The 20,029-nt window shown below is 44.8% G+C and overlaps 1 protein-coding gene across 1 annotated transcript in view; it reads left to right on the top strand.

The window, feature by feature from the left end:
* LOC119966918 (delta(14)-sterol reductase LBR-like) overlaps nucleotides 1-20,029 on the top strand; it is an 81,762-nt gene that overhangs the window by 18,119 nt on the left and 43,614 nt on the right. The window contains 2 exon segments of the mRNA XM_038798876.1: nucleotides 5,162-5,344; nucleotides 5,922-6,020. Of these exon segments, the coding sequence (XP_038654804.1) occupies nucleotides 5,162-5,344; nucleotides 5,922-6,020 (282 nt within the window).

The raw sequence follows: 20,029 nt of genomic DNA, 5'->3' as shown, positions 1-20,029 counted from the left end.
CATCCCCAGATTCTGTAAATATTAAATGCTTTGAATTATGCAATTGATTGTGTTTCACCATTTGCAGAAAATCTGGCCAACAATTGATTCATAACGGCGCATGATACTTTTACCTACTGTGGAAAGTAGCCCTCTCCACTCACTGGCTTGGATCTCGATGCTGCTTACAATCTCTTGTACCACCTACATTTGAGATGCTAGATTGGGAGTGTGCCGAAGGAGGCCCACGATTCTCTGGCTGGAAGTTCAGATGGCAGAATGTTTGATTATTACATCTCTTTTTTTGCCAGAGGAAACAAAAGTTGTCTTGGAAAGAATTTGTAAGAACAGGAAAAATTTTTGGTTAAACAAATCCATCCCTTTGATCCCTATCATGCCAGCTAACATACCAACAATCCCCTCTCTATCCAGAATAAGAATGGTTGACATTTGAACCGTTTAATGGTGGTTAACCTGATCTCTTGCACTTGCACCAAGTTAATTGAAAATGAAAAATGAAAATCGTTTATTCTCAAGTAGGCTTCAATGAAGTTACTGTGAAAAGCCCCTAGTCGCCACATTCCGGCGCCTGTTCTGGTACGGGAATTGAACCCGTACTGCTGGCCTTGTTCTGCATTACAAGCCAACTGTTTGCTAAACAAGCCCCTAATTGTTGCTGTTTCTTGTTTTTAATAAACATTTTTTTTGAGGTATTTATGGTTGTACAACAAAATAAACAATATACATGAATTTACAAACAGTGCAAAAGCCGTCTTCCTCCCCTTACCGATCCCACCTTTACTAATCACCTACTCTAAACTAATCTAATCTAATCCCCCCCCCCCCCCCCCCTTCTGCTGACGGCTAATTTTCCACAAAGAAGTTGGTGAATGGCTACCACCTCCAGGCAAATCCTAACATTGACCCTCTCAGGGCGAATTTGATTTTCTCCAGATAGAGAAAGCTAGCCAGGTCTCTGTAGTCGGGGGCTTTGGGTCCCTCCAAGCTAATAGAATCCGTCTCTAGGCTACCAGGGAAGCAAAGGCTAGAACGTCTGCCTCTTTCTCCTGGACTCCCGGGTCTTCCAACACTCCGAAAATCGCCACCTCTGGACTTGGTGCCACCCTTGTTTTTAACAACTTGGACATGACCTCTGCAAACCCCTGCCAGAATCCCCTAAGCTTCGGGCATGCCCAGAACATGTGGACATGGTTCGCTGACCCTCCCGCACACCTTGCGCACCCATCGTCCACCCCAAAGAACCTGCTCATCCGGGCCACTGTCATGTGGGCCCGGTGAACGACTTGGGGGGGCTTCCTTTATACCACAAAGGGGCTTTGCACGCTTTTGGGCGGGCCTTGAACTTGGCCCCAATTAATTAGACCATATCCTAATCATCGGTATTGATTTTCTCCAATAAAGGGGTGGCTGCCTGATCGCTGGGCGGGCTCTAGGTGACTGTTGGCCTGCTTTTGTTTTAGTCTCCTCTGGCGCCGGGGTGTCTGCTTTGGTATCGTTTGCTTAAATGTTTCTCTTTTATCCCTGGAGATAGCTCAATAGTATGCTAATGGCTTTGCAGTATCGGTCTAGTCTGGGAGCTGCAAACTTCAATCCACAGACAAACCTTGCACCTGCTTGCTTTCTCAGCATTGTCCATTTTTCCCTTCATTCTCTGCAAGTGTCCATTTTGTAATCGGGACGTGGTCACCCCAGGTGGCTACACTTTTCTCTTGCCTCCTTCAAAGTTGGCAGGAAATCCTATCAAACATCCAGCAAAGACCAGAATCTCTTGAGTTCAGCAGTCAGTGGAATCCTAAAAAAATGATTGGGAAAACACATCTGTTCTCTTTTTGGGAAGTTTTTTTAAATTGTGACTGTTTATTGGTGAGTTTCTTATCATGTTCATTCTGTTCCAATCACCTAAAGCAAACAGTGGTTATTCTTGAGGTGTTTTACTGAGATCTACACTTAATACAAAACCAGAATAATGCTGGAAATGCTAAGTAGGTCAGGCAGCAACATTAGAATGGGATCCAAAAGTTAACACGCTACATCTTGTGACTCTTCATCTGCCTTCTGCAAATAATGTTTGACCTCTTTCGTGTACCAATTTTCAATTTTTTCTTCTTAATAAAACTGGTAATTAAAAAAAAAATCCTCTTCATCTATCTCCTGAAGGTATTTACACTTTGATTAGATGAGTAGTACAGTCTCATCTGCTATCCCATCCCGGGGACTTTTCTTCCAAGTGTTTCTTGACCGTATCAAATGACTCCATTGGCGGAGTCAACACAACCAAACCTGATTCTGTCCTTGTTCCATGGCCAAACCTATGCACGTTTGAAAGAATCGCTTAACAGCCCTGTGCTTGAAACTACAAGTTGATCATAAATAATTCTAAAACTTTGACGATAATTAATTATTTGAATGTTATCAGAAGTTTCTTTAACTTCTAGCAAGCCTCCACATATGATGCAAATTTAAAAAGAATAGGAATGTAAGCAGATTTCATAGAAAATAGGAGGAGGAGGCTATTCAGCCCTTTGCCATTCATTATGATCAAGGCGGCACAGTAGTTAGCACTGCTGCCTCACGGCTCCAGGGACCTGGGCTCAATTCCAGCCTCTGGTGATTGTGGAGTTTACACTTTTTCTCCCTGTGTCTGCATGGGTTTCCTCCGCGTGCTCCGGTTTCCTCCGACAGTCCAAAGATATGCAGGTTGGGTGGATTGACCATGCTAAATTGCCCCACGTGTCCAAAAAGGTTAGGTGTGGTTACGGTGATGGGGTGGGATGTGGGCTTAAGTAGGGTGCTCTTTCCAAGGGCCGGTGTAGACTCGATGGGCCGAATGACTTCCTTCTGCACTGCCTTTGGCCAACATACCATTTGCCTTCTTTGCCACCTGCTATACTGCATACTTGCCTTCAGTGACTGGTGTGTGAGGACACCCAGGCCTTGTTGCACATTCCTCTCTCCTCAGTGCTACCAAAGTGGATAACCTCACATTTATCCAAATTATACTGCATCTGCCATTCATTCGCCCACTCGCTCAACTTGTCCAAATCACACTGAAGGATCTCTGCACCCTCCTCACCCAACTTGGTGTCATCTGCAACTTTGGTGATATTGGGTGGGATTCTCCCTTCTGGGGACTAAGTTCCCACGCCCGCCGGAAAACGGGCACAAATCACTGGATTTTTTCCTAGAAAGTCCAGGGTGCTTCTCTGTCTTCAAGGGGGCCAGCAGGGCCCCAGCCTGCGTCCCGCAGCTCCGACTGCCAGCAGGGCCCTGCAGTTACGCCTGTGTGGCCGCGCATGTGTAGCTAGGCTCCTAGCACTGATCCCTGCAATATCCCATTAGTCACTGCCTGCCAATTTGAAAAAGATCCGTTAATTCCTACTCTTTGTTTCCTATCTGCCAACCAGTTTTCTATCCATACACCACCCCTACTCTGATGTGCTTTAATTTTACACACTAATCGATTAATGTGGGACTTTGCTAAAAGCCTTCTGAAAGTCCAAATATACCACATCCATTAGGTGCCACCGGTCAACTCAACTAGTTACATCCTCTCAAAATTCCAGTAGATTTGTCAAACATGGTTTTCCTTTCATAAATCCAGAGACTTTCATTTGCCATTTCCATTCTGAAAATACCTAACTACCTGGGTGGGATTTATCGACCACCCTGCCAGGGGAGGGGGAGATGGCCTGCCATTTCGATCTAGCGGTCCTGCCATTGTCAACGGGGCACCCTTCGCCACCGGGAAACCCGTGCACCAGTGTGGGACCGGAATTTCCTTCCAGCGTGATCAGCTGTTAAATCCAAAGTTTTGGTTGGTAATGACAGTGCTCATGCCACAGCTTGCTTCTTTTGGGGTATTGAAGTAACCTGGGTCCACATTTCAATTTCAGCTTTCCATTGCTGTTCAGAAAACAAATTGGTGGATAGTAAAAACGTGCAATTTTGCACTGCCCTTCTACCGTTTTGTAAATTAAATTGTCAACAAGGTACACTTGTTTTCCTCAAAAGGCTTCCTATCAAGCAATCATTCACCGAGTTAAAGTTCTTCTTCTGCTACATTGTTATTCATAACCAGGGCTTACAGTCTGGTCTTTTAAGTTCAAGCTTGGCATATTGTGAGACCCCTGCATACAGCTACTAACCCACAAGAAGCTCTTACCACAGTGTTCCAACTATTTTGTATAACACAACTGAGGGATAAATTAAAAGGGCAGTCCCAAATGGAATCTGCCTGAGATCAGAAACAAATCACCAAGGCATTAAATCAAAATGTGATGAATGGGGCATTAAGGTGCCCCAACCCCTGCGGTGCGCAACAGCACGGAAGGTCTTGAGGGTGCCTCTAGACCAGGGGTGGGCAAACTTTTCCGTGCAAGGGCCGCATTCAGAAATTCACAATTCACAAAGGGCCGCATAGTATATTAAGTAAAATAATTACGTCACCCGGTTATGATTCTGGGCGCCTCATATAGAACATAGAACAGTACAGCACAGAACAGGCCCTTCGGCCCTCGACGTTGTGCCAAGCAATGATCACCCTACTCAAGTCAACGTATCCACCCTATACCAGTAAGTAACCCAACAGCCCCCCCCGCCCATTAACCGTTAAAAAAAAAATTTAAAAAAAAATAAAAAATTTTTTTTAAAAAAAAAAAATTTTTTTTTTTTTTTTTTTAATGACTTGGTGGGCCGCAGAAATACCTTTGGCGGGCCGCATGCGGCCCGCGGGCCGTAGTTTGCCCACCCCTGCTCTAGACACCACATGCTCCCTCTCCAGGAACACCTGGCCGCAGAAGAGGGACAGGCAGTCAGGTCAAACAACCCTCTTGATCGCCCGCTGCCTGGACTTGTTTTGCCTCTTCCCGCTATTCACCGGCCTCATCACACTCTTGCTCAAATTAAACAAATCCATGAAATCGCGCCCTTAGTCTGTAGTTGAAGCATCATTATTTATTATTACAGATTTTGTAGTATTTGACATGAGCAAAATGTGGATAATGTAAATATGGATTCAGTGAAACAAAATGAGAGCTATTTGATTTATGAGCAGAAAGTTAATTCTTCAAGTTGATAGTGAATCTTTGTAAATGCTAGTAAATTACATGTAAATGCTAGTAAATTACATGTTAAGTAATCAATGACTTATTTTTATCATTAGCCCTTAAATTATTTTAAAACAAAGAAACGGTCAATTTCTCGACAACGTAGCAGATCTCGATCACGTTCCCCTGCTAGAACACAGATCCCCAAGCGCTCAACCTCCCGTGGCAGGGAGGCCAAGAAACCTGTCCAGAAGGAAGAAGTGCAAAAGAATGATCCACCTACAACATTTATCCATCAGGTATGTTAAAATGTTTCAGACGTAGTACTATATTGTCTGTCCATGTTCCTATTGATGAGTTTGATTCCTAACTGATTACCCTCAATGGACTTTAACATGTGCTAGACATGAGAATGGAAGGAGGCGCACTCTGATAGTTTTTACCCATATACCATCACGTGGTTTGTTTATGTTAAGATTATTACCTATTAATAATTAGTGTAACTGCTAATCAGTGTGATGGTTGGAGGTACAATAACTTATTAGCAGCAATGGGAAAAGGGAATTGCACTTGGTTCTTGAGCATCACAGCAGCTCAAATGGCAGATACCTGTCTGACCGAGTGCAGACTGAGATATTAATGAAGGAGAAGGGCAAAAGGGAAGATTTTTTGCACAAGCATTGACATGATTTCACTTGTAGATAAACAGAATCCTGACAAAAGAGCCCGATGATGAAGATTTTGAACTACTGTCAGTGTGTTGGACTGCATTGCAGTTGGGTCTGAATAGGATTAGCTGTTTTGTGTATGTTCAAAGTGACCTATTAAAGCAAATACTTTAATTCTGAGCCTTATTGATGCTTTTTGAATGAGCAGCTCCAGGAGAACAGCACCAACAGCAAAATTATCTCCGTGACAGACTTCAAAGAGGAGAAGGAGGAGAACAACACCAAAAAATCCTACAGAGTTGTTGAGGTAGGGAAGAACTCCAATCATTTTAATGATGAAAATAATTGCTGTCTCTTTACTGGGATCCACTAATGACTTCTACTTTCTCATTCCTAGTAGCCAGTTGGACTGGGATGAGCACAGTAAGAAGTCTTACAACACCAGGTTAAAGTCCAACATGTTTGTTTCAAACACTAACTTTCGGAGCACAACTCCTTCCTCAGGTGATTCCGGCCATTCACCTGAGGAAGGAGCAGTGCTCCGAAAGCGAGTGTTTGAAACAAACATGTTGGACTTTAACCTGGTGTTGTAAGACTCCTTACTGTTCTCATTCTTAGTTATCTTTTATTGAATTATTATCTTTTCCCCCCCATTGTTCCTTAATCTTTCCTTTTGTCTTATGAATTTTTCTATTCACACTCCTTTGCGCTGTTTGCTGTATTTTGTTCTGTCGTTTTCAAATTATACTTTTATTTTCTACAATCTTTCTTTGTTTTGTTTAATTCCTCCATTTCCATATTGCAGTGCTTGGCTATATGTAGAAAACAGCTTTACATTGTACTGCTGATAGCACTTGGCTGGACAACCTCAAAAGCCCTGATGTAAAACTCTTAATATGAATGTCATGTTTGCAACCCTGGAAACTATTCATTTGTGCTGAGAGAAAGGGATATTTGCGTATCTTCCAATATAATTAGTGAAATAGGAGCATGTCTCATAAATCACAGTAGATAAGTTGACCCCAGCAAAAAGCTGACCCTGTTTTTCATGCCCCAGAATCATGCTTTTGCATATATTCGGCATATAGGTCACCCTATCCCGGCTTTTCAGCCACGACATGTATTCTACTCAAGTAGCCAGCCTCAACTCACCCCACAAATGCATGTTATTTTATTTACTGGTACCTTAGAGATGGGAACAAGAGGGTGATGCAGGCTGTGTTACAAAGATGCGTGTGACTTTAAGAAACACTCTTTGCATTGGATGCTGATGACCATTTCAAAATGGCAACTACCAACGTCCATGGCAGCAGTTCATTTTTATACTCTGCGTATAAGTTGACTGCCATTTTTAGTGGAACTTTTTGAGGCTTCACAGATCAACTTGTCTCCTGACATCCATGGTAATTGAATCTCCTGGAATTTTCTTACAGAAGCCCCGTAGTTGAAAGTTTAAAGCCACTTAAACCTACAGTTTTTAAATTGATTGGCCATTTCTTATTTTTGTAGAGGAGTTTGTGTACTGAGGTGTGACTCGTTTTCATCCCTCGTAACACTTATGACCCTCCTAAGAGCCAATCACGAGAGACAAAGAGGCGAAGGCAGTAGGGTTGCATTGCTGGTTAAAGAGGAAATTTACACAATAGTGAGGAAGGATAGTAACTCTTTGACTATGTGAAATCTGTATGGATAGAGCTGAGAAACAGCAAAAAAAAAGGGGGGGGGGAAGAAAGAAGTTAGTGGGGTGTATAAAGATCCAAAAACTGGGGATGGCACTAAAACAGTTCATTAGAGACGCATGCGATAAAGAAACATCTGTAATTATGGGTGACTTTGATCTGTATACTGATTGGACAAATCAAATTAGTAGTAGCCTAGAGTGTATACAGGGTGGTTTTCTGGACCTATGCGTTGAGGAACCAACTAGAGAGCAGACCATCCTAGACTAGGTATTGTGTAATGAGAAAGGAATAATTGGTAATCCAGTTGAGTGAGGCCCCTTGGGAATGAGCGACCATTAGAGTGCATGGGGGAAACTGCAACAATTGTTCATTGTGGCGCAAAGTAAAATGGGAAAGGTGGCCAACCCATGGCTTACAAGGGAAATTAGAGACAGCATTAAATCCAAGGAAGAGGCATACAAGAAACCTGAGGATTGGGAAGAAACCTGAGGATTGTGAGCAGTTTAGAATTCAGCAAAGGAGGACAAAGGGTTTGATTAAGAAGGGTAGCAGGAGAGTAAGCTTACACGAAACGTAAAAAGTATCTGTAAAAGCTTCTATAGGTATGTGAAGAGAAAAAGATTAGTGAAGAGAAATGTACAAATTAATTTATAATGGGGGGGCAAAGAAATGGCTGACCAACTAAATACATATTTCAGTTCTGTCTTCACAAAAAAGGACACAAATAACATAGCAGAAATGTTGAGGAACACAAAGTTGAGTGAGAGGGAAGAACTGAAGGAAATCAGTTTTAGTAGGGAAATGGCTTTGGGGAAATTAATGGAATTGAAAGCTGATAGATCCCAAGGGCCTGATAATCCACATCCCAGAGTACTCAAGGAAGTGGCCCTTGGTGGAAATAGCGGATGCATTGGTGGTCACCTTCCAAGATTCTATAGACTCCAGAACAATTCCAACAGATTGGAGGATAGCTAATGTAAACCCACGATTTTAAAAAGGGAGGTAGAGGTAAAACAGACCATTATAGACCAGTCAGCCTGATGTTGGCAGTGGGGAAAAATCTAGAATCCATTATAAAAGATTTTATAGCAGAACAGTGGTATAATTGGTCAGAGTCAGCATGGATTTATGAAAGGAAATACTGCTTGATAAATCTACTGGAATAATGTGAGGATGTAACTAGTCGCGTTGATGAGGGGAAGCCAGTGAATGTGGTTTATATGGACTTTCAGAAGGTTTTTTGATAAGTTCTGACATAAGAGATTAGTGTGTAAAATTAAAGCAGTTGGGATTAGGGATAGTATATTGAGATAGATAGAAAACTGGTTGGTAGACAGGAAACCAAAGAGTAGGAATAAAGAAGAGGAAGCCGAGGATTAGCTGAGCTCATCCCAACCAAAGGATGCCTGCACAGTGGCCTTTGGAGCCTTTCCTGGCTGTCTCACTCGGGGCAGAGCCTTCACCAGTGATGCGCACTCCTCCAGATCACCAGCTGTCCATGAAGCTCTTCTCTGAGCTATTTTCGTGGCTGCAATTAATGTGTAGTGATTGGAGCGCTTAAAAACAGCTCCAGCTGCCAGGCTCTTTCCCGCTAATTCTGGCCCCAGCAGTTACACCGCCCACCGGGCCTGAAATTGCTATCAATTTGTGCCGGCAGAGTGCTGGCCCATTTGTATGTGCTGAATCGTGGAATGGATAGTGTCCCCAATGGAAATACAAATAGTACACTGGCTGGAGTCTCCCAAACGGAGAATTCCGGCCAATATCTCCCAATTTGCAAATGACATAAAAGCTGGGTGGGAGGGTGAGCTGTGAGGAGGATGCAGAAATCCTTCAATGTGATTTGAAAAAGTTAAGTGAGTGGTTAACTGCATGGCAGATGCAGTATAATGTGAATAACTGTGAGGTTTTCCACAAAAACAGGAAGGCAGATTATTATCTGAATGACCATAAATTAGGAGAGTGGAATGTGTGCAATGTGTATCGAGACCTGGGTGTCCTCGTACACCAGTCACTGAAGGTAAGCATGCAGGTACAGCAGGCGGTAAAGAAGGAAAATGGTGTTCTGGTCTTCATTGCAGGAACCGGTTACTGAGTTGGATGAATGGCCACCATCAGTGGGCAGCACGGTAGCATTGTGGTTAGCACAATTGCTTCACAGCTCCAGGGTCGCAGGTTTGATTCCCGGCTTGGGTCACTGTCTGTGTGGAGTCTGTACGTTCTCCCCGTGTGTGCGTGGGTTTCCTCCGGGTGCTCCGGTTTCCCCTCTCAGTCCAAAGATGTGCAGGTTAGGTGGACTGGCCATGCTAAATTGCCCTTAGTGTCCCAAAATTGCCCTTAGTGTTGGACTGGGTTATGGGGATAGGGTGGAGGTGTGGATCTGGGTAGGGTGCTCTTTCCAAGAGCTGGTGCAGACTCGATGGGCTGAATGGCCTCCTTCTGCACTGTACATTCTATGAGATCAGAATGAATGGTGGAGCAGGCTCAAAGGACCGAATGGCCTACTCCTTGTATTTTCTATGATGTGCCTGCCCCACTAGAGATCCGTATTGTCCTCGCCCATCGGCTAGAACAGCATTTTCTTTGACTAATTTAATCAAGTTTTTTTTGGGGAGGTGGATTTTGTGCTGTGTAGTTGATGCAATTTCAAAAGTTGTTTGACAAAGTACCACATAATCGGCTTGTTTGCAAAATTTGAAACCCATGGAATATAAAGGGAACCATCGTCATGGTAAAGTTGGCTAAACAATTAAGAAAGTAGCAAGAGACTTCAAGAAGATACGGTAGGGTACTGAAATGGGTGAATACATGGTAAGTCTAACGTATATTTTGGGAGAAGGAGTGAAGAGGGAGACTGCATGTTAAATGGTACAATTTTGAAGGGAATACAAGAAGAGAAAGTTCGTTGGGATGTGTGCATATGAATCTTGGGGGGCAGGACAGGTTAACAAAGATCTTAAAACAGATCGGATGCTGAGCTTTAATATATAGAATGGAGAATTTGGCGCTCAGCCGGTGAGGGGGGTATCCCGGGAACTGGGAGACTCCAGCCTGAAAAGGTCTAAGCATATTTAAATGCTGGGCATGAACCGGATTGCGTCAGCTGCTACGGGGTGGGAGCATCGCGCTCCTTTCGGCACCCGACGCAAAGTCCATTTAGGGGCTCCCGCTATTCTGACGGGATAGCATGATGTGCGCCGGGCTCAAAGAATACTATTCTGCTGGGATAGCACGATGCGCATCAGGCTCAAAGAATACTATTCTGCTGGAATAGCACGATGTGCGCCAGGCACAAACAATACTATTCTGCTGGGATAGCACGATGCGCATCAGGCTCAAAGAATACTATTCTGCTGGGATAGCACGATGTGCGCCAGGCACAAAGAATACTATTCTGCTGGGATAGCACGATGTGCGCCAGGCACAAACAATACTATTCTGCTGGAATAGCACGATGTGTGCCGGGCACAACGAATACTATTCTGCTGGAATAGCACGATGCGCATCAGGCTCAAAGAATACTATTCTGCTGGAATAGCACGATGCGCATCAGGCGCAAAGAATACTATTCTGCTGGAATAGCACGATGTGCGCCAGGCACAAACAATACTATTCTGCTGGGATAGCACGATGTGCGCCAGGCACAAAGAATACTATTCTGCTGGGATAGCACGATGCGCATCAGGCTCAAAGAATACTATTCTGCTGGGATAGCACGATGCGCATCAGGCGCAAAGAATACTATTCTGCTGGAATAGCACGATGTGCGCCGGGCTCAAAGAATACTATTCTGCTGGGATAGCACGATGCGCATCAGGCGCAAAGAATACTATTCTGCTGGAATAGCACGATGTGCGCCAGGCACAAACAATACTATTCTGCTGGGATAGCACGATGTGCGCCAGGCACAAAGAATACTATTCTGCTGGGATAGCACGATGTGCGCCGGGCACAAAGAATACTATTCTGCTGGAATAGCACGATGTGCGCCAGGCACAAAGAATACTATTCTGCTGGAATAGCACGATGTGCGCCAGGCACAAACAATACTATTCTGCTGGGATAGCACGATGCGCATCAGGCACAAAGAATACTATTCTGCTGGAATAGCACGATGCGCATCAGGCACAAAGAATACTATTCTGCTGGAATAGCACGATGTGCGCCAGGCACAATGAATACTATTCTGCTGGGATAGCACGATGTGCGCCAGGCTCAACAAATACTATTCTGCTGGAATAGCACGATGCGCATCAGGCTCAAAGAATACTATTCTGCTGGAATAGCACGATGTGCGCCAGGCACAAAGAATACTATTCTGCTGGAATAGCACGATGTGCGCCAGGCACAACGAATACTATTCTGCTGGAATAAGACGATGTGCACCGGGCACAAAGAATACTATTCTGCTGGAATAGCACGATGTGCGCCAGGCACAACGAATACTATTCTGCTGGAATAAGACGATGTGCACCGGGCACAAAGAATACTATTCTGCTGGAATAGCACGATGTGTGCCGGGCACAACGAATACTATTCTGCTGGAATAGCACGATGCGCATCAGGCACAAAGAATACTATTCTGCTGGAATAGCACGATGTGTGCCGGGCACAACGAATACTATTCTGCTGGAATAGCACGATGTGTGCCGGGCACAAAGAATACTATTCTGCTGGAATAGCACGATGCGCATCAGGCACAAAGAATACTATTCTGCTGGGATAGCACGATGCGCATCAGGCTCAAAGAATACTATTCTGCTGGGATAGCACGATGCGCATCAGGCACAAAGAATACTATTCTGCTGGAATAGCACGATGTGTGCCGGGCACAACGAATACTATTCTGCTGGAATAGCACGATGTGTGCCGGGCACAAAGAATACTATTCTGCTGGAATAGCACGATGCGCATCAGGCACAAAGAATACTATTCTGCTGGAATAGCACGATGTGCGCCAGGCACAAAGAATACTATTCTGCTGGAATAGCACGATGTGTGCCGGGCACAAAGAATACTATTCTGCTGGAATAGCACAATGTGCACCGGGCACAAAGAATACTATTCTGCTGGAATAGCACGATGTGTGCCGGGCACAACGAATACTATTCTGCTGGAATAGCACGATGTGTGCCGGGCACAACGAATACTATTCTGCTGGAATAGCACGATGTGCGCCAGGCACAAAGAATACTATTCTGCTGGAATAGCACGATGTGCGCCAGGCACAAAGAATACTATTCTGCTGGAATAGCACGATGTGCGCCAGGCTCAACAAATACTATTCTGCTGGAATAGCACGATGTGCCCCAGGCTCAACAAATACTATTCTGCTGGGATAGCACGATGTGCACCGGGCACAAAGAATACTATTCTGCTGGAATAGCACGATGTGCACCGGGCACAAAGAATACTATTCTGCTGGAATAGCACGATGTGCACCAGGCACAAAGAATACTATTCTGCTGGAATAGCACGATGTGCACCGGGCACAAAGAATACTATTCTGCTGGAATAGCACGATGTGTGCCGGGCACAAAGAATACTATTCTGCTGGGATAGCACGATGTGCACCGGGCACAAAGAATACTATTCTGCTGGAATAGCACGCTGTGTGCCGGGCACAAAGAATACTATTCTGCTGGGATAGCACGATGTGCACCGGGCACAAAGAATACTATTCTGCTGGAATAGCACGATGTGCGCCGTGCTCAACAAAGACTATTCTGCTGGAATAGCACGATGTGCGCTGGGCACAACGGATACTATTCTGCTGGAATAGCACGATATACGCCAGGCACAACGAATACTATCCTGCCGGAATAGCACGATGTGTAATGCGTTGGGCTGAGTACACCACACTCTGCAGTTTCTTGCGATCTTGGGCCGAACAGTTGCCATACCAAGTTGTGATGCAGCTGGATAGGATGCTCTCTACGGCACATCTGTAGAAGTTTGAGAGTCGATGCAGACATGCCAAACTTCTTTAGCTTCCGTAGGAAGTAGAGACGTTGTTGGGCTTTCTTGACTGTTGCATCAACGTGAGTGGACCATCTCCACTTTGGAGGTGGAGGGATTAATGTTTATGGAAAGGGATAATCAAATGGGATGTGTTGTTCTGGACAGTGTCGAGTTTCTGGTGTGTTGGAGCTGCACTCATCCAGGTAAGTGGAGAGTATTCCATCACACTCCTGACTTGTACCTTGTAGATCTTGGGCAGGCTTTGGGGAGTCAGGAGGTGAGATACCTGCTGCAGGGTTCCTAGCCTCACACCTGCCCTTCTAGCCACTGTATTTATGTGGTTAGTATAGTTTAGATTCTGGTCAATAGTAGACCCTAGGATATTTAGTGATGGTAATAGAACATAGAACATTACAGCGCAGTACGGGCCCTTCGGCCCTCGATGTTGCGTCAACCTGTGAAACCATCTGAAGCCTATCTGACCTACACTATTCCATTTTCATCCATATGTCTATCCAGTGACCACTTAAATGCCCTTAAAGTTGGCGAGTCTACTACTGTTGCAGGCAGGGCGTTCCACACCCCTACTACTCTCTGAGTAAAGAAACTGCCTCTGATATCTGTCCTATATCTATCACCCCTCAATTTAAAGCTATGTCCCCTCGTGTTGGTCATCACCATCCGAGGAAAAAGACTCTCACTGTCCACCCTATCTAACCCTCTATCTTGTATGTCTCTATTAAGTTACCTCTCAGCCTTCTCCTCTCTAACGAAAACAACCTCAATTCCCTGAGCCTTTCCTCATAAGACCTTCCCTCCATACCAGGCAACATCCTAGTAAATCTCCTCTGAACCCTTTCCAAAGCTTCCACATCCTTCCTATAATGTGGTGACCAGAACTGCACGCAGTACTCCAGGTGCGGCCGCACCAGAGTTATGTACAGCTGCAGCATGACCTTGTGGTTCCGAAACTCAATCCCCCTGCTTATATAGGCTAGCACACCATATGCCTTCTTAACAGCCCTATTAACCTGGGTGGCAACTTTCAGGGATTTATGTACCTGGATGCCGAGATCTCTCTGTTCATCTACACTACCAAGAATCTTGCCATTAGCCCAGTACTCTGCATTCCTGTTACTCCTTCCAAAGTGAACCACCTCACACTTTTCCGCATTAAACTCCATCTGCCACCTCTCAGCCCAGCTCTGCAGCTTATCTATGTCCCTCTGTATCCTATAACATCCTTCAGCACTATCCACAACTCCACCGACCTTCGTGTCATCTGCAAATTTACTAACCCATCCTTCTACACCCTCTTCCAGGTCATTTATAAAAATGACAAACAGCAGTGGCCCCAAAACAGATCCTTGCGGTACACCACTAGTAACTGAACTCCAGGATGAACATTTGCCATCAACCACCACCCTCTGTCTTCTTTCAGCTAGCCAATTACTGATCCAAACCGCTAAATCACCTTCAATTCCATACTTCCTTATTTTCTGCAATAGCCTACCGTGGGGAACCTTATCAAACGCCTTACTGAAATCCATATACACCACATCAACAGCTTTACCCTGATCCACCTGTTTGGTCACCTTCTCAAAAAACTCAATAAGGTTTGTGAGGCATGACCTACCCTTCACAAAACCGTGTTGACTATCGCTAATCAACTTGTTCTTTTCAAGATGATTATAAACCCTATCTCTTATAACCTTTTCCAACATTTTACCCACAACCGAAGTAAAGCTCACAGGTCTATAATTACCAGGGTTGTCTCTACTCCCCTTCTTGAACAAGGGGACAACATTTGCTATCCTCCAGTCTTCCGGCACTATTCCTGTCGACAAAGACGACATAAAGATCAAGGACAAAGGCTCTGCAATCTCCTCCCTGGCTTCCCAGAGAATCCTAGGATAAATCCCATCTGGCCCAGGGGACTTATCTATTTTTACACTTTCCAAAATTGCTAACACCTCCTCCTTATGAACCTCAATTCCATCTAGCCTGGTCGACTGAACCTGAGTGTTCTCCTCGACAACATTGTCTTTCTCCAGTGTAAACACTGACGAAAAATATCCATTTAACGCTTCCCCTATCTCCTCTGATTCCACACACAACTTTCCACTACTATCCTTGATTGGCCCTAATCTTACTCGAGTCATTCTTTTGTTCCTAATATACCTATAGAAAGCCTTAGGGTTTTCCTTGATCCTATCCGCCAACGACTTTTCGTGTCCTCTCCTCGCTCTTCTTAACTCTCCCTTTAGGTCCTTCCTGGCTAACTTGTCACTCTCAAGTGCCCTAACTGAGCCTTCATGTCTCATCCTAACATAAGCCTTCTTCTTCCTCTTGACAAGTGCTTCAACTTCCTTAGTAAACCACGGTTCCCTTGCTCGACAACTTCCTCCCTGCCTGACAGGTACATACTTATCAAGGACACGCAGTAGCTGTTCCTTGAAAAAGCTCCACATTTCGATTGTACCCATCCCCTGCAGTTTCCTTCCCCATCCTATACATCCTAAATCTTGCCGAATAGCATCATAATTGCCTTTCCCCCAGCTATAATTCTTGCCTTGCGGTATATACCTATCCCTGCCCATTGCTAAAGTAAACATAACCGAGTTGTGATCACTATCACCAAAGTGCTCACCTACATCTAAATCTAACACCTGGCCGGGTTCATTACCTAGTACCAAATCCAATGTGGCCTCGCCCTTGTTGGCCTGTCTACATACTGTGTCAGAAAACCCTCCTGCACACACTGCACAAAAACTGACCCATCTATAGTACTCGAACTATAATATTTTCAGTCAATATTTGGAAAGTTAAAGTCCCCCATAACAACTACCCTGTTACTCTCGCTCCTGTCGAGAATCATCTTTGCAATCCTTTCCTCTACATCTCTGGAACTATTCGGAGGTCTATAGACAACTCCCAACAGGGTGACCTCTCCTCTACTGTTCCTAACCTCGGCCCATACTACCTCAGTAGACGAGTCCTCAAGCATCCTTTCTACCGCCGTAATACTTTCCTTGATTAACAATGCCACCCCCCCCCCCCCCCCCCCCCCCCCTCTTTTACCATCTTCTCTGTTCTTACAGAAACATCTAAATCCTGGAACCTGCAACAACCATTCCTGTCCCTGCTCTACCCATAGAACATAGAACGATACAGCGCAGTACAGGCCCTTCGGCCCTCGATGTTGCACCGACATGGAAAAAAACTAAAGGCCATCTAACCTACACTATGCCCTTATCATCCATATGCTTATCCAATAAATTTTTAAATGCCCTCAATGTTGGCGAGTTCACTACTGTTGCAGGTAGGGCATTCCACGGCCTCACCACTCTTTGCGTAAAAAACCCACCTCTGACCTCTGTCCTATATCTATTACCCCTCAATTTAAGGCTATGTCCCCTCGTGCTAGCCACCTCCATCCGCGGGAGAAGGCTCTCGCTGTCCACCCTATCTAACCCTCTGATCATTTTGTATGCCTCTATTAAGTCACCTCTTAACCTTCTTCTCTCTAACGAAAACAACCTCAAGTCCATCAGCCTTTCCTCATAAGATTTTCCCTCCATACCAGGCAACATCCTGGTAAATCTCCTCTGCACCCGTTCCAAGGCTTCCATGTCCTTCCTATAATGAGGCGACCAGAACTGTACGCAATACTCCAAATGCGGCCGTACTAGAGTTTTGTACAACTGCAACATGACCTCATGGCTCCGGAACTCAATCCCTCTACCAATAAAGGCCAACACACCATAGGCCTTTTTCACAACCCTATCAACCTGGGTTGCAACTTTCAGGGATCTATGTACATGGACACCGAGATCCCTCTGCTCATCCACACTATCAAGAATTTTACCATTAGCCAAATATTCCGCATTCCTGTTCTTTCCAAAGTGAATCACCTCACACTTCTCCACATTAAACTCCATTTGCCACCTCTCAGCCCAGCTCTGCAGCTTATCTATGTCCCTCTGTAACCTGCAACATCCTTCCGCACTGTCTACAACTCCACCGACTTTAGTGTCGTCTGCAAATTTACTCACCCATCCTTCTGCGCCCTCCTCTAGGTCATTTATAAAAATGACAAACAGCAACGGCCCCAGAACAGATCCTTGTGGTACGCCACTCGTAACTGAACTCCATTCTGAATATTTCCCATCAACTACCACTCTGTCTTCTTTCAACTAGCCAATTTCTGATCCACATCTCTAAACCACCCTCAATCCCCAGCCTCTGTATTTTCTGCAATAGCCGACCGTGGGGAACCTTATCAAACGCTTTACTGAAATCCATATACACCACACCAACTGCTCTACCCTCGTCTACCTGTTCAGTCACCTTCTCAAAGAACTCGATAAGGTTTGTGAGGCATGACCTACCCTTCACAAAACAATGCTGACTATCCCTAATCATATTATTCCTATCTAGATGATTATAAATCGTATCTTTTATAATCCTCTCCAAGACCTTACCCACCACAGACGTTAGGCTCACCGGCCTATAGTTACCGGGGTTATCTCTACTCCCCTTCTTGAACAAAGGGACCACATTTGCTATCCTCCAGTCCTCTGGCACTATTCCTGTAGCCAATGATGACCTAAAAATCAAAGCCAAAGGCTCAGCAATCTCTTCCCTGGCTTCCCAGAGAATCCTAGGATAAATCCCATCCGGCCCCGGGGACTTATCTATTTTCACCTTGTCCAGAATTGCCAACACTTCTTCCCTACGCACCTCAATGCCATCTATTCTAATAGCCTGGGTCTCAGCATTCTCCTCCACAATATTATCTTTTTCTTGAGTGAATACTGACGAAAAGTATTCATTTAGTATCTCGCTTATCTCCTCAGCCTCCACACACAACTTCACACCACTGTCCTTGACTGGCCCTACTCTTACCCTAGTCATTCTTTTATTCCTGACATACCTATAGAAAGCTTTTGGGTTTTCCTTGATCCTACCTGCCAAAGACTTCTCATGTCCCCTCCTTGCTCGTCTCAGCTCTCTCTTTAGATCCTTCCTCGCTTCCTTGTAACTATCAAACGCCCCAACTGAAACTTCATGCCTCATCTTCACATAGGCCTCCTTCTTCCTCTTAACAAGAGATTCCACTTCTTTGGTAAACCATGGTTCCCTCGCTCGACCCCTTCCTCCCTGCCTGACTGGTACGTACTTATCAAGAACATGCAATAGCTGTTCCTTGAACAAGCTCCACATATCCAGTGTGCCCAACCCTTGCAGCCTACTTCTCCAACCAACACATCCTAAGTCATGTCTAATGGCATCATAATTGCCCTTCCCCCAGCTATAACTCTTGCCCTGCGGGGTATACTTATCCCTTTCCATCACTAACGTAAAGGTCACCGAATTGTGGTCACTGTTTCCAAAGTGCTCACCTACCTCCAGATCTAACACCTGGCCTGGTTCATTACCCAAAACCAAATCCAATGTGGCCTCACCGCTTGTTGGCCTGTTGGATATTATCCCATGTCTCCGAAATCGCCACAACATCGAGATCCCAGGTACCAACCCATGCTGCAAGCTCACCCACCTTATTCCGGATGCTCCTGGCGTTGAAGTAGACACACTTCAAACCAGCGTCCTGCTTGCCGGTGCCCTCTTTCGAACTTTTAACCCTATCCCTGACCTCACTAATAAGAACTAGGAATAGGCCATCTGGCCCCTCGAGCCTGCTCCGCCATTCAATGAGATCATGGCTGATCTTTCTTGGACTCAGCTCCACTTTCCGGCCCGAACACCACAACCCTTAATCCCTTTATTCTTCAAAAAACTATCTATCTTTATCTTAAAAACATTTAATGAAGGAGCCTCAACAGCTTTACTGGGCAAGGAATTCCATAGCTAATAGCAAGTAATACCATTGAATGTCATGAGATGATGATTTGATGGCCATTGCTTGTCACTTGTATGGCATGAATATTACCTGCCACAGCCCAAGCCTGGATATTATCCCATGTCTTGCTGCATTTAGGCATGAACTGCTTCAGTATCTGAGGTGTCGCGATTGGTACTGAACATTATGCAATCATCAGCGAACATCCCACTTCTGATCTTATAATGGAAGGAAAGTCATTGATGAAGCAGTTGAAGATGATTGGGCCTAGGACACTCTTGCAGTGATGTCCTGAAACTGAGATCATTGACCTCCAACCACCACATAGACAATTGGAAAGTAAGATGTGAAGAGGACATAAACGAGCTGCAAAGGAATATCAATAAGTTAGTGAGCGGTCAAAGATCTGACATATGAGTAAAAGGGGAAAGAAATGTAAAATTCTCCAAATAAAATAGAAGCATGTTTTCTCAATGCAGAGAGATTGCAGAGTTCTGAAATGCAGAGGGATCTGGCTATTCTCGTACATGAATCACAAAAGACTAATAATAATCTTTTGAATAGCACAGTGGCGCAGAGGGTTAGCCCTGCTCCCTCATGACGCCGAGGTCCCAGGTTCGATCCCGGCTCTTGGTCACTGTCCGTGTGGAGTTTGCACATTCTCCCCGTGTATGTGTGGTTTTCGGCCCCACAATCCAAAGATGTGCAGGCTAGGTAGATTGACCACACTAAATTGCCCCTTAATTGGAAATAACAAATTGGGTACTCTAAATTCTTATAATAATAATCTTTTAATTGTCACAAGTAGGC

The sequence above is a fragment of the Scyliorhinus canicula genome, chromosome 6 (assembly GCF_902713615.1).
Source record: "Scyliorhinus canicula chromosome 6, sScyCan1.1, whole genome shotgun sequence".
Lineage (NCBI taxonomy): Eukaryota > Metazoa > Chordata > Chondrichthyes > Carcharhiniformes > Scyliorhinidae > Scyliorhinus > Scyliorhinus canicula.
The sequence above is the reverse complement of the archived record's forward strand: the minus strand, read 5'-3'. Positions and strand labels throughout refer to the sequence as shown.